The sequence below is a fragment of the Lasioglossum baleicum genome, chromosome 5 (genome assembly GCF_051020765.1).
Source record: "Lasioglossum baleicum chromosome 5, iyLasBale1, whole genome shotgun sequence".
Lineage (NCBI taxonomy): Eukaryota > Metazoa > Arthropoda > Insecta > Hymenoptera > Halictidae > Lasioglossum > Lasioglossum baleicum.
Genome location: NC_134933.1, coordinates 6,250,616 through 6,271,648, shown reverse-complemented (window position 1 = coordinate 6,271,648; position 21,033 = coordinate 6,250,616). Strand labels below are relative to the sequence as shown.

Genomic DNA, 21,033 nt, shown 5'->3' with positions numbered 1-21,033 from the left:
ACTTTGAAATACGTCGTTCGTTTACAAGTGTCCGGAGACGGAATTGAATTTGGTCCGTCCGGTCCTCTTAATTTTTTCCACGGGGCAGAGACGAGGATTATTCTTCGTTGCCACTTCCTCGCAACAAAGTTCTCGCGCCCTTTTGTAACGCGCCTGGTACAACGGATAATAATTACCAGAAAGTTCCAGGACCGAGGACTAGACTTAAGCGACGCGCGGGAAACTGAAAAGTTTCTCAGAACGAAATTCTCCCCTTTGTTCCAGAAACACAACCCCCGAGAGCATAATACACTACCTTATCTCGACCTGTGCTCCTCCTCCCTTGTAACGCAACCGCGCCACCCCCGTCAATCCCGCGAAGATTATCGCGCATTCTCCTCGAATCTCCTGGAGCGTCACTCACCGCGTTTAAGAATCGTCGTGAAGAACACAGCCGTCATTCACGAAGGGTTAATCCCGCAAGGGTAGATTTTTATTAACGATGCATGCACGAGGTTCCTCGAGTCCGCGTTTCCCGTAGGAATAGCAACCGGTCGCTATCTAAAATTCGAAGACTAGCGGTACGGCGCTTCCTTGGAAATAAACAAGAAACACCCCTTCATCCCTCTCACCTGCCCGTGAAACGAGTCTCGACGATGTTCCTGCGATCGCCACGAGCTATATATCGTGCGGTCTCCTTCTCTCTGGTCTCGCTTCTCCGTTCTTTTCCCCGCTGCCAACCCCTCTTCGGTCGTGCGGCCAAACCACCCCTACGGCAGCACTTTATTCCAACCTCGGCACCAACGCGAAGTGGGTGGACGTGGGGTCGGCGGTATACCAAGGGGGTGCAAGCGAAAGAGGGCGAGAGAGGAAGACAGAGTGAGCGAGAGGGGGCGACAGAGAGCGCGGAGGCGGGAGAGAAAAGAGAAACAGAGACAGGGTGGGGGGTGTGGGAGGGTTGGTGTTGGTTAGACGTGGCGGAGGTGGGGGTGGGGGGAAGGGCAGACTGTGTTTCTCCGCGAACCCCTCCAGCCCCCACCTTAGCCGCACGGGCGCCAACGTCAAGCGCTTTCGAGACGTTAAGGCCGACACTCGTGCGGCGCACTTCGGCCCGACGACATCGGCGAGCCTCGTGGTCACGTGCGGATTCTCATCGGGTGTCGTGTGCTGCGATCGCGCAACCCTTGCGTTTGAGCCGCGGATCGACAGATCGCTACCGCGCGCCGCGGACATCTGCGTTACCTCAGTGACGATACATCTCGTGTTCTCCGAATATCTGTCTCTCGAAATCACAGCTGACGGTGCAGGTCTTCCCGCCGACACGTGGTCTGGGGTAGCGGAGGAGAGTGGCGATGCTCGAGCGAGGGTGATCAGTGTTAAAGTGTGAGAACGTATTCAGGTGATCGCGTTGCAGTAGGCTCGCGGCGACTTGATCCTCGATGCGCCCTACCTCGGACGGTGCAGTGTGTACGCGCCGGCAAGTCGAGGATCTCTGACGAAAGGGACACAGTGTCGAGCGTTTTCCGTGTCGCAGGAACAACTAGGGACTCGCTCTGGGAATCACGTAGGAGGTGATCACCGTTGGGAATCGCCATCATGAGGAAGTCCTACTTCGCTCTCGTGAGTATCAGAACGGATTCTCTTCCTATCTCTGATTGAAGTGTCCTGCGCGATGTTCTTCTTCTTGAAGAGACCTCTTTACGCTCTCCCCCTTCCATTTGATTGTCGTTATTCTCACGGCAAAAGCGAGTCTCCGGAGAGCGTCCGCTGTCTCGGAACGCTCGCGTTTTACGCTCGCCTTCCCTCTTTCTTGCCTACCGCCTTGCCGCGGATCAAAGACCACCGTCGTCGCTTTAATCTGCCAACGACGTGGCACATTTTCTGGTGCCCATGTAGGCTTGAGATACCTGGGTCCCATGGGACCTCGCTGCGAATAGTCTTTCCTCGTCTTTCAACGTTCTAAACCCAGCTCGCGGTACCCTCTAAGCTCGCGGATGGCAAAATTACCGGACAGGCCACGTGACTCTCTTCAGCGAACGAGGTCAGTCGGTGCACGCGACCCGTTCTATGTCGATTCCGAGACTTTTCGGGGACAGCAATCCTCCTGGAAGCTCGACGAGCGGGTCCCACCCGATTGGGACACCTGAGATCCTTGGACGCCGACGCGCTCGACTCTCCGGATGGAGTTTTGAGCAGCTGGATCTCTTAAATATGACGTTTCCCAGTTTCGTGTAATATTGTCCGGATTTAATTAATATTAATGCGCTGACGACGGCGGATCCATTATCCACTTGCGGATTCGGACTCCTTTCGCCGAGGGTGCAAATGCCAGCGAGAAAAGTGGATTGCTAAGAGTTTCGGATGTTTGTTGGGATTGATGTTGTTAACCTTTCCTGCCCCTCTTTGGAAACATAATATTTGTTATACGTATACCAATCCATTGAAACATTTCAACTATTTCGGAATAGATGGCAGTATAATATTGTTATAAATAGTAGCAGTACTGTTAGTTTGTTATAATAGCAAACTAAAAGGCAAAACTGCTGTTTAATCCGAGTTCCATAAATATACCAACGAATATTATTTTATTTGCAGGAATAAAAATATTACGTTTTATGTTACGTTTCCGCCGTCACGGGTCGGATAATAAATACGATTTTCCAAGCGTGTAACGAGATTTTTTATTATGTTTTCATCAATTCTGTTCCTATATTCTAGAATTGCAATTTTTCCATTGTTGCACATTCGCGTGCTCATGATTATTTATAGACCTCTGTCAAACGAAATGTGTTTGATATTCTTGAGATTTTTTTATCTTCATGCTATTTGTAATTACTAGACTGCGGATCTTTATGCAAAATAAAAATTATCTGCATCGATTGCAAGAAATAGAAAATAAATCGAATGTTACTTTTTCCCTTAATTTTTTTAATAGAAGAGAAATCATATATCGACATCTGCAATTTTTACAATTTTCCAACAATTTCGAATTTCATCTACTCAATTTTCCTATAAATGCATAAAGATCCTCAGTCTAGTAATTACACTAACCCATTTTTGTCGAAAATGCATTCAATTCGCAGTCGTCTTTTTGACTATGAAAACATGAAGTAAAATTAAATAGATACGTGTGACACAAGAACTACCTGGACTTCGGGTATTTTCTTTTACAATTACTAAAGTCATTGAAATATATTCTCGAAAATTTTTTTAGCACACTTCTTCATTCACGTACATGTTACCATAAAAATTCTACGAAATCTGGCTAGATCAATCCTGTTATCATTGCAGTAAATACAAAAACGGGAACTGTACGATCTAAGAAACACGAATATCCCCTCCACTAGCGGGGCAAATCAGTGGAAAAGTGTGTTAAATTGACGCTGATGATAGACGAGGCTCAAAGTGGCAGTTTATAAGCCAAGAGAGTCCCCGGTTATCATTTATTTCTATTGATTGGAATGGCAGGAACTTTCTTCGTTGGCTGATACGTCGGGGGATGGTTCTGCGGCAGACATTTGGGTTCAGAAATTCGGGCTGGCGAATGGTAAAATTTGAAAGCGGGGCTGGCTGCGTTAGCGGCTCAGGATGAATGATCAATTTTCCGAGCTCGTGCGATATTTAGGTCGCGCGGCGCGCGGAACAGGCTACACCTAGAATCGTCACACGAAAATAATAAGGGAAAAATGCCAGTTAAATCCGCGGACAAAGCGCGATTTCGCGAGACCGGCCGTTGATTACGGTCCCATTAAACGCGGGGCAAATTATTATCGATTCGAGGCCGTTATCCGCCGCGTGCGCTCGACGTTCTCTCTCTCTCCCTCTCCCTGCGTCGGGACGTAGCTGCATATTAATCAATTTCAATTTTCGTGACCTGTAATTCGAAAATTTTTCCCTTCCCCGAAGCTACCGTCGCGAAATCTCGTCGATTAATATCGCGATTGACAAACGGATTTTCCGGTTCCCGCGCAAGGAAACTATATGTCGAGCTCTCTCTCTCTCTCGCTCTCTCTCCGGGATAGAGGCCAAGAGAGAGAGAGAGAGAGAGAGAGAGAGAGCTTCAAGCGCGCACTAATTAATGTTTAGCGTTCGAGGAAGTTGATAGAGCCGTTTTGACGCAATCGCGACTGGCGTCCCGATTTCCGCGAAGAAAGTTGAATGCCTTTCGGAGTCGTATTGTGCGAATTTCGGGCCATTGCTGTTTGACGCTTCTGAAACTTGGCCGAAACTTACGAGCTACCACGCTTCGCTACATACAATACCGGCGGGGGAGAGTTCTCGGAGCTTCCAAAGCTCCGCCGTTTGCCGGCAGGGCTACGAAAGAACTCGTGAATGTGCAAACATCTAATGCATGCCGTTTGGACCTGTTTCGCGATGATTCCGACTTCCACGGAACTTCGGAGCCTCGAAAAGCCCGCCTCTCCGTTCTTTTTTCTTTCTCCTCCAACGAGATACGGCACTCTTCGAATTAATGCGAATACAGGCTGTTTTATTGGAAACAAAGTTAAGAAGCCTTTGTTAAAAAATGTTAGATTCGATCGTGGAATTAGACTCTATCGATTGGCTGACGCTCTTGGTCATTTGCACATGGGTTTGTTAATAAAAAAACCTGGTAAAATATGTCCTACTTTGGTTCCATTGAGATTCCCCACTCGCTTCGGCATAGAATCAATTAATGTTTGGCAATCTGTCAAAATGTTTTCATCCCGACGCCGTACACGCGTAACTGCTTCGATCAATGTATTTGTGGTGATGCAACCCATTTTGACTACTCTGGCCTCGCAGATACTCCATACATTTTTGATTCGCTTCAAATCTGGTGAATTCCCATAGACCAGTATAATTTCGTAAAATAAAGCATCGTTTCTGTTCTGAGTTATTCGAACGCTCCGAGTTATTTTATTTATTGAACGTTTCCATTCATATGTTTTGTACTGATAGTCCACTGAACAGCATCAGTAACTCTTCGTCAATCGCAACATTCTGAATATGTTATTTATTTATAACATCTGCGTAGAGATACTTCGCGGTTAAAAGCCCTTTTATGTTCCCTTTATGGAACCACGTTTAACGAACATTTCAACATAACTCGTTTCCATGGAAGTTTTCTTACAGATCATAAACTATCTGCTCCGCGAGAACGCTCTTAAAAGAAGTTCCTAAGAGTAGGATTTCGTTTCATGAAAATTCCTCAGCAACAAATATTTTTGTCGATGAACCGTACAAGTTCGAACGGAATTTTTGTTAGAAAGAAAAGACTGTTTATTTCCATCCCTGCTGGAAATCTATCGATATGAAAATGATCCATCAACTTCCCACTTCATCCATCTTTCTATGAACGTTAACTTCGCCCATAAAAATTTTCCACGAAAGCAAGAAATGATTTTTGTTCATTCGTATAATTCAACTCTGGATCTTTGTACGAAATGAAAATGTATATTTTCTCTTTTAACAATTTTAATAAGTCAAAAGTGATATAACTGCATCCTTAAATTCTTCTAATGTCTTTACAGGTTATTATTCGCTCTATTCATTTTTGTAATAAATTCATAGTCCGAAAATTCTTCAATAAATCCAGGTTACGTTAGATTTCGGATAATTTGTCCATTTTTCATTTTTATCGACTCGGATTGAGAATTTCCATCGCGACGTGATCGACCATATGCGTGAAGGATAGTTACTTTTAATAATACATTAAACGAAGGTCTCTAGTGCTTTGCGAGGTACGCTTACTTACTTCGAAAATCGACGGCTACGACCACTGTGCGATTTACGCCTCAGACACAATCCGTACGCGCGATTATTAACTACAATAGGACATTCGCGATAACGAGATTATACACTTGAAAGGGATTTGAATACGGTGTCGCGAACGGAGGAATTTCGTTGACAACAGCCGCACCGTTTCGGCTCCGAAATCTTTGTGTGCAATGCAAGCTGCTATTCTAAATAGCGTGATTTATTAACGAAACCGAAAGCCAAGAGCTTGCTCGATGCTTGGGACAAACGAAAGCCTCGCCTTTCCAAACGAAAGTCGAAGGAGTCTTACAAAGTTTAATTCGCAAGTTTCTTCTTTTATTGATCGACTATAGTAGTAGCTTCGTTGAGCTGTGCAGGCTTTTCTTGTACCGTAAAACGTCGGACCACTTTGGTCTTCTTCTTTGCAATTTTCTTCGGAAACCTCACCCTCTGACTTTCGGTTCTGTTCGAGCTCGAATTGGCGGGCCTGATGAGCGTAAATAAGTTGTAGAATGTTAGCCAAGAACTGTTGTTATTTTAGCAACAATTTAACAATGGTTCTGATTTGTTTAGATCAAATACAACACTGTGAAAACATTACAAGAATTTCAGAATAATATTACATTGTTTCTGACTTATCGAATTCACGAAGGACCGCCAAGTGTCCCACATCAATTTTGATAATCTTTTGTGAGATGATGGTATATGGATCCCTAATGATGTCTGCAAAATATTAGGTGTAGTTACTCAATAGTTTTAAAGATATAAACAATTGAACTTTCACGCAACCTGCTTACACGGCTAATGAAACTTCGAAAGTATGAAAGTTCAATTGTTTATATCTTTAAAACTATTGAGTAACTACACCTAATAGTTTGCAGACATCATTAGGGATCCATATACCGTCGTCTCACAAAAAATGATCAAAATCGAAGTCGGACACTTGGGGTTCTCCATTTGTAAGATGAAATACATTTTCATTGACTTCGAAAATTTTTGTGATATTACGGGCTATTTTTTAAGTGTTTAGAAGCGAATTACCTCTCGTCCGCTCCGATAAATCCGACCCTGTTTTCGGTCCGTCGGTAAACAAACGCCGGCGATGGGCCCCTAATCTCGCAGGACAATGGCAGGATCTCGGTTACCTGTGTCACGAACTTTTCTCACCTTTCGAGAGGGGTCGGGAAGCCAAGTTCCTGGACAAAAGTCTGCTTTATGAGCCGGCGATTTTGCGTGACCACCCCGGTAGACATAGCCCCCGTCGACCGGCCATTGTAAGGCCTCTTCTTCTTCACTGTAGGTGAACCTATCGCTAGCCTCGCACCCTCGCCTACATACAAGGTGGTTCGTAACTGGTGGTACAATCGGGCACAGTGCAATTCCACGAGAGGAAATAATGAAATTTATTCATCGAACGCGCGCTTCGTTTTCAGGAAAATTAACTCTATACTTTCAGCGAACGTAAATAAATTAATTGTGGTAATTGCTGTGAATGTTTGTGTACAGCATTTCTCTCATGATCAGAGTTGAAATTGTATTACGTCAGCAATTATTGGAAATATTTACCATCATGTTTACCATGGGGTCTCTCACGACCCTGACAAAATTTCTGGCAAGCATGAAGTGTCTTGAACTTTTTTACCACGCTTATATTAGCTTGCCAAGTTGTCGTGGTTGTTGTTGTATGCGTCAAATCTTGTAATCGAATTTTAAACCACTTCCCGGTGAGCTAGAGACTTGAAACTTTAAACATAGCTCAGAACTGGATGACAATGCAATATTAAAAAACAAATTAAATAAAAAACTGTGCGTTCAGGAGAAAAAAAAACATTTTAATATTAACCGACACACCTCGTCGACGTTCGGTAGTACGTCATCGCGTTTAGCGATCCCCACTCTGGGCGCCAGCGCTCCCTACTCCACTGACCCATTTCGCACCGAAGGAGCTCAGACAGTGTGGTGTTCCGTTCATTCAGTTCTATTTCGGACAATTTCGGACTCCATCAAGAGACGTCGTCTCTCTGAGTCATCCCCTCATTCTATCTCGCGTATTTTCATATCTTGCGTTTCTATATATCTTACTATTTCATACCAGTATTACTGTATCTTGCGTTCCATTTGAAAAAGACTAAAAAGTAGAAAATAACAAAATAGATAAAGAAAACCACGCTTATATTAAAATGCACTAAAAAGGAGAAAATAATTTTTTTAGACATTAGTGACTATAAATAAAAGCGTGGAGCGCCCACGAAGATTAGGTCAATATAGTTTAGCGCTCCACGCTTTTATTTATAGTAACTAATAATTCGGTTTAAAAATACACCGAAACGTTGAAAATTTTGTGGTAATTTGCAAAATTGCTTAGTTAGTAACATCAGATCGAACCAGTGCGCTGAAAACGTCAATATACTTTGTTAACAAATTGTCGATCGAGATAAAGGAAACAGTTATAGTAACTAATGTCTAAGAAAATTATTTTCTCCTTTTTAGTGCATTTTAATATAAGTGTGGTTTTTAAAATGTTGTTTTTTATATATTTTTATACCTTATACGCCCACAATTATCATGGTAAATTTGAAGAAACATGCGATTTGGAGTTGATTTCCTCAAAAACGAGAATGCTTTTGTCATAGAATCGCGTTGGACTCGATTGTGCCACCAGTTACGGACCACCCTGTATAATACCTGGCCGAAAGAGCTCTCGGGGTGGGTGTCTTCTCGGACAATAGGTTCGGGAATCAGCACGAGCCAAACCGGCAGCGAAAAGCCAACAAATAAAAGTCCAGGCAAGAGATGAACAGATAACGGGGGCGTGAAAACAGATAAGTCAAAGGTTGGAAAAGGGTGTTAGGAGTACGGGGGTGATGTGGCAAGTCTGCTAAAAGAACCCGTGAAGTGCTTGCCGTGTTAATGACGACACCGGGCGGATCACGAGTGGCTCGAAGGTTCTTGGAGAACGTGGCGACGCTTTACACACAATTATTCTTTCCCTCGTATTGATCACGCGTTCTCGGATCAACGGTATGCAAATATCCGCGCGGCGTCATTATGCACGAGCATCGCTTCACCGGAATCAGGCCGAGAAGCGAAAGGGTTGCTGCTGGACTTCGATGTCAAAGAGTACTTTCTGAACCTTCCGCCACTGTTTGCAGTCCGGTTTCTTTTATTTTAATTCTTGAAGCTTCTGCCGGAAACTGTTTGACCGAAATCGTTAGAGGCATTGTCCAAATGGCTGCGTTCTGTTTGAAAAGACTTCAATTTCATTTTTTATAAAATATGAATTTCTTCATTTAAAAACCAGATAGAATAAATAGTCTTTGGAAACGAAGATTTGCATAAAGGCCTGCCGTCCAGTGATGAGTAGACTCATCTGGATTCTTGTGCAGGGTAAACATTGTCTGCATCCGTTGCACAAAACAGGAGCCAAACAGAAATTTCTTTCTTCTTTTAATACGACTTTCAATAATTGTGCTGTAGCAAAGGGAAGCTCAGAAATCTTCTTTTTACATTATAATTCCAAACGAAATTATTAGACCATGTTCACAGTTGGAATTGCTGTGTTGAAGAATCGGTTAGAAAAATTCAAATTATAAACATGTGAATATGTGTGGTGAGAATTAGAAAGAAACATAGTGAGTCAGAGGCAAAATGTATGAAGTGAATTCGATTATAAACGAGATACAGAAATTAGTGTGCATGAGGGAGCGTTTTGTTTGGTCAGTCGTTTATTGATTGTCGTTTGTATAACATCTGATATATGGATCCTTAAACATTGACAAAATTGATTTTTACGACTTTTTTAGCTGGCCCAATGGCCCAATAACGAAAATTTAAAAGATGTGTTTTGTCAACTGGTATAAATTGTATACGCTCTGAAAATTTCATTGAAATTGGTTAATTGGTTTACGAATTATAAACAATCCAAAGTGGTAATTTGTAGTTTACCATAAAGTGGCAAGTTTTACCATTTTTGATCGTTTATAATTCGCAAACCAATTAACCAATTTCAATGAAATTTTCAGAGCGTATATAATTTATACCAGTTGACCAGACGCATCTTTTAAATTTTCGTTATTGTACCAACTAGAAAAGTTGTAAAAATCAATTTTTACTATTGGTTTTCACAATTCCGTCCAAATGCATCTGTCCAACATATTTTTACACGTCATTTACTAAACTAATTCTTCCAGCCTTACAGAGAAATTGAAGTCGTTTGGTCCATTCATAAAAAAGTTGTTCTGATTTAAAGTGTGTGGAATCAGTTATGCTCCTTAATTATAATAATCGAGTCAAGTAGTCGTATCATGTGTGAAGAGTCTTTTCCCTTTTCTCAATCGAAGACGCAATGAAAAATTGGAGTAATCCACAGTAAATCGGGGAACAACACCGGAGGCTATTGTCTCCGAAATCCTATTATGGCGGGGCTTGATAGATTATTCACAGAGGCCCGGCTGATTATCGTGGCGATAGTGGCTGCAGGAGATTACCTGTGGTCTTCGAGAAAATTTAATCAAAAGACTGAATCGACCCAGGTCGCCGGATCAGAATACCAGTTCGCGGCGCCGAGAAAGCCAGCGTAGTCCGAGGAGACCTCTGGAAATTCTCGCGACCATTACCGATCTCGGTGCACCAGTCACTCGTAGACGTATCTATAGAATGTTTCCTTATGCCTTTCGAGTGACTCAGGGGTTGCGCCGTCGGAGATGCTCGCTGAGATTTCCCATGGGTAGCCGTGTAACTGGGACTCACGGAACAACTTGATCTGTAGGCCTTTGACGCGCTACTTTACATAGAATCGGCCGCGTATCTGTTGGAGTGCCGATTTCAATTCTGGAACACGAGCCTTCAATTAGACAATGCTAATCGCGGTCGAATTGTTTATTGCCATTTTCGGACTAGTGACCCTCTTGCGATTCGCTGTTTCATTTTCCGATCTTCTTTAACCTTTTTTAACCGACGTATGTGCCTTTTTTTCACTTTTTTTCTATGTATGTTCACCGATTACGCCGAGATGGATGGACCAATCGCAACGAAGCCTTCTGCATCTTCCAGAGTATGTCCCCGGGGTGGTCCCTTGAAAACAAATTTTGCATATTTTCATTCTTTGCGGTTTTTATTGCAAATAACCAATAAGTCCGAAAAACCATCCTACGGTGTTCCGCAAATTCTGCTCGTTCCACTAAAAAGTGTGAAATAAAACAATTTTATAAAAAAAAATTAAACCGACTTCGAGAAAACGCACTAAAAAGTATGGAATAATTTCCGTTTAATTTATGCGAATACACACGAACTTAAATACAATACAATCTTTTCGGAGGCGGCGCAAAATTGAAAATTTTCGACACTTTTTTTTTTTTATGAAATTCCAATTACGAAAATCCTTAAATTCTTCTACATGCTTTCACATATTAATGTATCTTCTCTTTCCACCTACTGATTTCCAAGTCCATCATATTGCAATAAAATCATAATCAGCAATTCTTAATTTTTGCGCCGCCTGCGAAAAGATTGTATTGTATTCCAGTTCGTGTGTATATTCACATAAATTAAATGGAAATTATTTCATACTTTTTAGTGCGTTTTTTCGAAGTTGATTTAATTTTTTTTACTGCTTTAAGATTAACATTAATTTTATTGGATTCATCCGTCATTATACGAAAGTGAAACCAACGGCGTTCTCGAGTAATCTATGGAACCCCATTGCTCTCTGGTTGTCATTCTCAGGGCAGCAAATGATTCACGGCTGCAGCTATCATCCCAGAACAGTCATCCTGGACGGGGTCATCCCCGTGACGTCAGTACCATCTGTGTTTTCAAGGAACCGTCGTTTCCTGGGGGGTGATGTGCGGATGGTGACAGTGCGCGTGGCTATTTTCTCGGGGAGTTTGCAAACCCTCTAGCACAGGTCGCGACGGTACGTGCCAATTTCTCGGGCAGGGTTTTGAGACAGCTTGTTGCGGCTTGTAGCACGGCTTGTTCACGTAGTTCTGTCAGGTGGTGCTTGTTCACGGCTTCTGGCAGAACCGGCAAAGGTTGTCTGGCCAAGCGTGATCACGCTTTGTCCGAGGAAATTCGTCCACGTTCGTTTTCTAACGAGCCGGAATGACCGTCCGGCTCGCGAGCGGAATTACAAGCGTCCGATCCCGCGGAAAGACATGCACAAGCGTTTGTCCCCGTTCGCAATCCCCGCCCTGTACCTTTCGCAACCTGTTGTCTTCCGGCGGTCGAAGTGCTACGCCGGCTCTCTCCGAACGTCGTAATTAGAGGTTCGAAGGATGCCGATGTCAGGACACTGACGGCGAAAATCTAGTTGTATTGTTCTGCAGGATATACGTCTACCCGGTATCGTCTCTGAAGATCTAGCTGGATGCAATAGCTTGATCTTTCTGACTGATATCTCCGTTCGATCACGATCTTCTTGAAGATCTTCGATGGAGTTGGAGTGGGATTTATGAATTGTGTTTGCAGATATGAGGTTGAACCTTTTTCTACTTTTCTTCGATACATTTAAGATTGCGGGATTTTTGCGTGGCCGTTCGTGAGCCGACGATTGTAGTAGACGTAATTACAATTGAGTTCAATAAATCACTAAGCAGCCGTGCAACTATGTCCTCGGTGTCGAAAACAGGCAAGGGAGAGGATGCACATTCGCTGAAATCTGTGCAAAAGGAGAAGCTGCAGGCTCGTTACGCCGATTCTCGAGGCAGCAGCGATCGTTCGCCGGTCCGTTCGATCAGTCTGTATTCGGGCCGGCGGTAAGTGGCCTGTTAATGGGTCGAGGAGCGACTCGGCTGGTCCTAGCGGGCACTTTACAGATTGCCCTCAAGTAGTAAGCCGTTAAGCCCCGTGCTGTACAGAAAATGTTTTAAGAACCGAAGGTAGGGCTGCCGGCCTAAAAGGATTACGGCCGACCGGCGTGACCACGCGCGAGAGAGCATTTAACTGTGGAAGCTCCCTGGAGAGCTTATCTCTCTAACGACCGCTCTCACGTTTTACGGATTCTGTCGTCTGCCAATCGACGAGTACCCTCCTCGGATGCACCGGGGATCCGCAGATTACGGAACGATCTATGAATCACGGAAACCGTCATACCGATCCTTGAAATCTCCGTTGCACCTCTACCGACTCCTACTTGGTGTAATTAATGCGTTTGCTACCATTGCGACATCCACGAACCTTGTAGCTCACGTGAAACTGGAAAAATTAATCTTATGCACGCTGTTATTTACGATTACAGAACATTATAATATTCAAATAATTTTAATATTTCAACGACGAGAGAGAAGATTCGCGGTTTAGTTATAATAAAATGACGTGCCGCGTCAAAAGAAGACGTCGAAGCGGAGACACCGGTGACGATTAACGTAACGACGAGCCGGAATGTAGACGTGGGTAACTTCGTGACTGGTTTACGTGCCAAAGAAGCACAATGCTCCCCCTCGGTAATAGCCACTCTCGCGTTTTATGGATCCTCTAGCGCCAATCGATATGGGCAAGACGTTTCAGATGACGCGGAACAAGCATCGTTCGACCGAACATCGAGACAGTGGTTGTGCCTAGGCTCCTTTCATCATTCTGAGCTGGTAATGGACCAGCACCATCGAGATACTCCGTGCATTGTATCCTCGATTCCTCGCCGACTAGTGCTGGTAATTTGGCAACGGATTCTTCACCCAAATGGAACGCGCCCGACTTGTCTTTTTCCCGATCACTGTTATTGATAGCATAAGACCTCGTACAGAATATACCATGGAACTTCAATGCTTCTTGGATTCCACCACTGTTCTACATCCTCAAGGTCCCGTAAATTTTTCTTGATTTTCTTCGAGGTGACTGCTGAAATGCGACTGGTAAGTCGGGGCTTTTTGTGCGACATACACGTTCCAGTAGTAAAACAGCGAACGAACTAACATCAAAATAACAAGTATATACTACCAGTGAAACACCCTATGTGGACATTTTTTACTTGTGGGTGTTAAGAGTTGATTTAAAATTTCTGTCCGTTACTAACGCACCGTGCATCATCTCGAAGGCACACCGCAGCAGCAACTGCATCGGGATGCGCCGGACGGCGCGTGATACGCTGGTAACGCGTAAACAGCTGTTGCATACATACAGGGGCCGATTTATCGTGCGCGATTAAACCTCGTTCCCCTCGTCAGGTATTCAGAAGATGGTCCAGCCTGACGACTACGACGCCGACGTCAATGTTGCGTCTCGTCTTCGGTGCACACGTGCCGGAAAAGCAATTATCCACGTAAACGTCAGCGGGGGCAGCTCGCAAAGCAGCCCGGAGCTAGGCGCCACCCCTGCTTGGCCAGCTTCTTCGTGATTGATAGTCTTACTCAGCTTTCTACAGACTCTCGCCGAGTGTTTCACCAACGCCCACGCACCTTCCTCCTAAGAACGTCTATAAATAAGGGACGCTATAACGATCGAACGAGAGACGGCAGTTTCGCAACGGCGACGGTGTTTACAAACGGCGAATTTTCCGCGCGTTCGCCGGGGCAAATGTTTGTCCAGTGGTCGCGCGAAATCCCCGGTCAGATATTATGAAAATGGAATTTTCTCCCTCGCGCGAGAGTTCTCCGAATCGATTCACCCTTTCAACTTCGCTCGCGACTTCCTCGCCCACACCCCCCGTACTCCTTGGTTGCACAGCGAAAGCCCCGGAGATCACGAAAATCTTGCAGTCCTCGGGGATTCTCGTTGCTACCGGATCGTAAAACGTGGAACTACCACCGCGTCTCGCTCACTGTGCTTCCGAGCGTGGCCGACATTCCTACGAAGTCACGATCCCCGGCTCGATGGATTTTTCTTTATTCGTTCATCGGTGATCGATTGACCTCTCTAACTATCGCGACCTTCTTCTTACTGGGAAGTCGTTTGCTAATATTGCGCGATTTACACACGTGCACCTACACTTCGTCATTAATCCAAAGAATCAACTAAAGTAACATACATTTCCATAGCGGCAATGTTGTTGAATTAGATTGAAAAAAGTTTCATTAAAATTTCTAATTTTTGATAAAATAAGGCGCGACAAAACTATAAGACAATGTTACGTAACAAATTTTACGTAAGAAAAAATCGGTGGAAGTTAATGAAAAACATTTTTTTCTATTTAGTAGTAATGTATTGTGCTACCTTTATTTTCTATAGTTTCAATTAATCGTCGTGGTATCGATTTATATAAATTTTTTATTTGATCTTGACTTAATTTGGCCCATTTTCTTCAATAAGAGCTTTCAACCCTTTCACCGACGAAAACTGTTTCCGATTTCCATATACAGCACGTGCTAAAATTCTTCAGATATGTTTTCTATTATATTTAAATCTGGAGACCTCGCAGGCCATGGTAAAATTTGTATATTACGGTCTTCAAAATATTTTTTTACACGTTTCGTTGTATGCACAGCGGCATTATCGTGTTGAAAAATATAATTTTCACATGCAATAGTGCTTGCATGTAGCGTTAATTGTTCTTCTAATGTTTCTATATATTTAATTGCAATCATGCTGGTGTTAATAAGTTTTACATCGGTTCTCCCGTGGGGGGTACCCTATTACGCCCCACACCATGATACCGCCTCCGCCCATTTGCCTCCTTGACAGATGCAATTCTTCCTTCCGCAAATCATGAAAATAATATGAAAGACCATCCGGTCCATCTAAATTGAAACGTTTATCATTTGAAAAAATAACTTTTCTCCACTTTTTTTCCACTGGAGATGTCTCTCTGCAAAATCTTCCCGGCTGCTTTGTGTCGATTCGTAAGTGGCGGTTTTTTCTGCAATTTTCGTCTTTTTAAATGCTTGGCCCGTTTAATTATACGTTGCACATTACGAATATTGGTGTGAACGCCAGCTGCGCTGCAATTTGCCGTGCTGTCAAGCTAGAATTCGACGCTACCCTCAGAATGGCTCGTCGTTGTCGCTCGGTTGTCACTTTTGGACGTCCACCAGGATGTTCGTTCCATAATTCTCTCTACTTTTTAAATAATTGAGCACAGCACATCGACTTCGTCCAGCCACTCTTGAAATTTCTGAAATAGAAGCATTCTTTTCTTATAAATTTACGATCACTCTTATTTCACTGTCTGTCAGCTTTTTCCCACGCGGCATTGTAGTTATATTATGGAAGAACAAAATTACAAATGTTTAATTTTAAGTACACAATTACTTCTAACACTGTGACTGCGATTAGAGTGTAAGATCGACTTTCGAAAAGCTACTGTCTTATAGTTTTATCGCGGCGAGAATAGCATGTTTACATACATTTCCCAAATTCTTGAAATTGTAACCTTCGATATTTCATAGAACTATAGAATATACTTCTATATAATGTAAACAATCACACTATGAATGAAGAAAGACAAAAATTAAGAGTTACATAGAATTTTAATTGAATTTCGCACCTAATTTTGTGGCGGAGTGTAATCATTGGCACATGCTGGCCATCCTCCACCCGTGTATCAACAAGCCGGATTGGTGGCTATAGTGGGCAGAGACACTTTTGGCAATTTTATGTAACATGTTAATTTTACGTACAGGGTGCCCCCCCCCTCAAAACAAGATGAATATCAGTGACCAAAGAATTCTTAATTTGTAAGTAGACAACTACGGGTGGACGTCGGTTTAAAACTTGTACTTTCATCATTGTGAAAAATGCATCATCGCTAAGGATGCGGTTGTACTTAATGATTCTATTTAATATGTCGTCATCGTGGTTTTGAATTATGGAAATTCGATTGTAATGCCCAGGATGCGACGCGCAAAATTGGTGTAGTGGTCAACGTGTTAACAATGCTTAATCGAAGTGTCCATCGTTTGAATTAATCGTGGTTTGCAATGTGTTCAACAATTTCCCAACAAGTTCAGCACTCTTGATTTCGAATATGTGAATGAATGCATTCCGATGCTTTTTACTTTAGGAAGAACGTTGTTTAAGAATAGAAATTGTTTGAAGAGTCTTTTTTATGAACGACAAATATTTTTTGCGGAAGAATCGAACAATTCAAGTGTTACCTATAAGCATGCACATTGGTGAAATGCTGATTAGAGAATCGTTCATACTTTTGCAAATGTGTCCCGAGCTATTTCGATCGAAATTTTATGCAGTTTCGAAATGCTTTTTTTCGTGCAGATCCCCAAGTCGCTAAAAGCAGCAATGATGTTTCCGATTCCGATTGAGGTTCTTGATCCGACGCGCCTTATTCAATCGTGCCAAGTATTTTTGCTTCGAAAAAAATCTCCCCAGTTAATATTCATCCTGACAGTCGACCCCGATTCAATTCAGAATCTGCCTTTAATCTGTTCTGTACTTAGATTTTCCGTTTAAAATACGATTTCCATTAATGTATTACATAATTTAACTGACATTCACGAAAATGTTCCACGTAGTTCTACCAGATTATTAAGTAAGAGATTTTCTGCCAAGATATAAATGAAAATACTAATTGCAATTGGATTCTCCCAGTCCCGAGCAATTTACTCTGACATTATAAGTGCAATGTGATGCAGTGTAAATTGCTCGATTACATTACATTTTAACCAGTGTAAATGCATTCCACGGATGGAAATAATTTAAAAATATGAATGTGCTATAGTTTGAGCTAATTAATAAAATTGAAATGATTTTTATTTTTCATGAAGATTTGCAGTCCTCTTATGAGCACATATTAAATATTAGTAACATTTCCAATTATAAGAGCAATGCAGTAACAACCAGGAGCATAATAACCAGGTGTTCAGTGACTCGCAGACGTGATTGCAAGTATTCAGAAAGTAGCGCTACCTGATAGGAGTCTGTTCGTGAGAACGCAACCTTACAGCCAGGCCTCGTAGACCTAATCTCAAGTAGGATTCCTCGAGGGTGTCACGTTATGCGGACCGATACGGCCGATAAGACGCGTGTACACAAGTATTCCGGAGCAGCTCGACTATTGTGGAAGTTCGAGGAAATGATTTCTACGAGTTCCGATCGGCGTGTCCGCGTTCGTGTTGGTTCGATGGTTAGTATACCACACCTTTATCGACGGGACAAACCCTTCTTATCTATCGACAGGGTCGTTACTTCGATTGTTTCGCAGGACCAGCGGCTGTTCTTCCTCCTGTCTGCTCGACCATTTCTGTTCCCTCGTTAGAGTATCGTTTCTCGATATCTTCCACGAGAGTTCTTTGCTAATTCCGAGGCGATACTGTTCTGTTGCGCATACATCGTCATTAGCCCCAGCAAATCTTTATGCGTTTATGGCGTACACTATGTTTTCTACATAACAAGAAGACGTGTGTATTCGCAAGCCTCAACTGTACTGCGGATCTTTGTGCATTTATGATACATTCAGAAATGTTTTCTTGTACAAATTAGAAGACTATTTACTTCGAATATATTTAATTCTGTGTCTTTCAAATTTCAACAGTGGCAAGTGGTTAATTTTAAAGACTTTGACGAGTGGATAATAATATAACTTGTTAATCTAGTAATCCTTCCACTGCTGTGAAATTAATTAAGCTATTTCAGCCGCAGAATGTCGACGTTTTACCTGACCTGGAATATTTTCGTCTTTGTTAGCCGATCTTGATCAGATGTGCGCGAAATTGACTATACTTGCTCATTCCATACTTACATTTTTAACGCGTACCAAGTCGTGCGACATAAAATTAAATTCTGAAACACTTCAAATCTGACGTTTGATCATTTTTAGTAGCGTTTCAGAGTCGCCATTCGAGCTGACACGATCAAATAAATGTCGCGTTAATTTTCAAAGTTTCCGAGCCACGTCGGGCACCAGACTGTGTGTCTAGGCTTGCACAACAGCCCCGATAAAGGAGATTTTGCTCCATATTATGAACGACGCGATCGTTTCTCGGTGTCCTATCGATAAAATCAAATCCACGGTAATTCGAAGCAGCGCGCGGCCATTACAAAACCAATTTACTCCGTTTCACGGGCAATCGCGTCCAAAATGGCGTGGTCCGTGTAAAAATTTTAATTCCTCGGTTATGGCCTCGTAAAAGTCGCGATCCCGCTTGTAACTCGGCCTGTCTGTGTACGGGATTTACATGTATATATTCATGGCTCGGCAACGGGCTCTTGCGAAGCCAACGCACAAGCGGTGTGTGTATTCTCTCGATAATTTCGCGCCGGTGTTTTTTTTTTTTCATCGACGGCGGATGCATATTAATTGCATTCCCGGTAGGTGTTTCCGCGGGCAGAGTTCAGCGAAGGGATCAAGCCGGAAAATCGAGGGGCGATATCAAGCTGTGTATTTAACGGGTCTGTCGATTGTTATTCGCGTCTGCTCGCGTCAATTGGTGGCGCGAACCGTGAAAATACAACTTCGCGAGTTCATTTGTATACGCGACAAAGCTACTTTCTATGTTACACGGATCGACCGTGCTGTTTCCTGAATAGCACGATTAAAACTGTATTTTCTAACTAAACTGATAATACTATCGTCAATCGGTCATGTTTATCTTTGTATGTAGATAGTCTAAAGTATTGATAAAGGTACTTTCGATAGATAACGAGCCTTTCATGTCCTTTCGGAATGAATACCGCCGATCTTTATATTGTTTCGCACCTAATTTTACAAATTTATCGCTGGACTTTTATCTTCTAGAGCAGGCCTGGCCAACGCGCGGCCCGCCAGGCGATTTTATATTTCGATTCGCGATTTTGTTTGTTCCCTTGTTAAACACCTATTATATTAATTTAGTATATATTTTCAGACGCAAGTCTCTTGGAAATGATCCAAATCCGGATCGAAACGTTGAGAGTTTAATTTCTGCAAATTTGCTTTGTTTGTACTATTGATCGAAACCGTGCGCCGTGAGCATATATTTTTTTTTTTATATTTCTATTGAAACTTTTGTTTCTTGTTGTACATATACAAAAAATATTAAATAAACGAAGTGTCATTGTTATAATGTGCAAGTGCGACTTTGAACTCCAGTTCTATATTTGATATCTTTGATATAATTGAGTTACAGTGCAGCAATGAAATAAAACAAATTTTTGCGTCCACATCAATATTTAATTTTTACAATACTTATATTACATCCGAGAGACATTCCAACTTAAGATATTTTGCACAACGGAGTTGCAAGTTGTAACTGCTTTTGGATCCACATATGTTTGTGAAACATTTTTTTCGAAGATGAAATTTACAAAGAGTTCATCACGCGCTTCATTAACTGATGCCAATTTAGAGAACCAGCTAACAAAAGATGCGCAACGTCGAACATAAATATAGATTTACCAAAATTAAGTGAAAGAAAGGATAAACAAATATCTCATTCATTAAGACTCGAGTTAATTATATTGAATCATAGTGTATAGCAATAAAGTTTTATTCATTTTGTATTACATTTTTTAAAAGCATGTCTACAAGATGCATGTTAAAAAGATAAGGGCATTTATTTTGTGTAAGTCAGTCCATCAATGTCTAGAATTATATTAAAAATTCGTACAGTCTGTTCGTCAATCACGAGGCTTTCGATTCACGGTAAATACAAGGTTTTCCAATAGGAACTACCAACGATGTTTCTAAACTATGTTTGCCGTACGACAATACATCATTTGCGTTATCTGTAGACTGACACAATTTCAGAGTTGGACTGGTGCATGTATTGTCCAGGCTGTCTAACGTTGAATTTCAAGAGATTAAGGAACGGTACACGATTTAAGTAACATTTCAGTCCCGAGACATTACGGTGCATATTTTCGATATTTTTATGCTTTCATTTTCGCAACTCTTTTGAAGCTGTTTTTGCGGAACAGTCTCGTGTGCATTGGTTGTTGTTATTGTACTAATTCTCCTAGGACGGCGTTAATCCATCGACCGAGGGAAATCAGAGCGCGAGACGAGCAGTTCCGTGATTACGCTCGTAATTGCATCGAATTTTACCGCGAGCCCTCGCTTTCGCAAACTCGTCCGCCACGGTGTGCTGTGTGCTGTGCGCGGAAACCAGTGCGGAGCGGCGCCGCGCTTTCGTATTGTGCTCGCTTATGGGAGTGTTCGAGTCGCGTTTGTAAGGCTCTCCGTGCACTTTATTAACGCTCGTCGGCTGTACGGTTCGTGCCGTCGACAATCCGGCAACCATAACACGTTGGTCCGCGATTACAACGGGCTCTGTTCATTATTATCGCGAAACCGCTCCTCGATGTGCACCGAAAGCTTTCATCGGCGTTGTCCTCCTGCTCTCGCGGCTCTCTGAATTCGCCGTAAAGACTGCCCTCGTTCGCGTTGTGTGCAAACCTCTCGTCAAAGCTTCATTCAATTCCGAGTTCTAGACTATTACACCTATCTTC

The 21,033-nt window shown here is 42.6% G+C and overlaps 1 protein-coding gene across 4 annotated transcripts in view; it reads left to right on the top strand.

Annotated features, from left to right (window-relative positions):
* The first annotated feature begins 1,052 nt into the window (after nt 1–1,052).
* The window catches only part of Nolo (ADAMTS-like no long nerve cord), a 295,981-nt gene continuing 276,000 nt past the window's right edge, over nt 1,053–21,033 (top strand). For 2 of the 4 annotated variants that reach the window (XM_076423268.1, XM_076423270.1), the window contains exon 1: nt 1,053–1,599. In XM_076423268.1, coding sequence (XP_076279383.1) covers nt 1,576–1,599 — 24 coding nt within the window. In that variant the 5' untranslated portion in view covers nt 1,053–1,575. The remainder of the gene's footprint in view (nt 1,600–21,033) is intronic. The other 2 variants (XM_076423269.1, XM_076423267.1) reach the window with 1 other exon arrangement.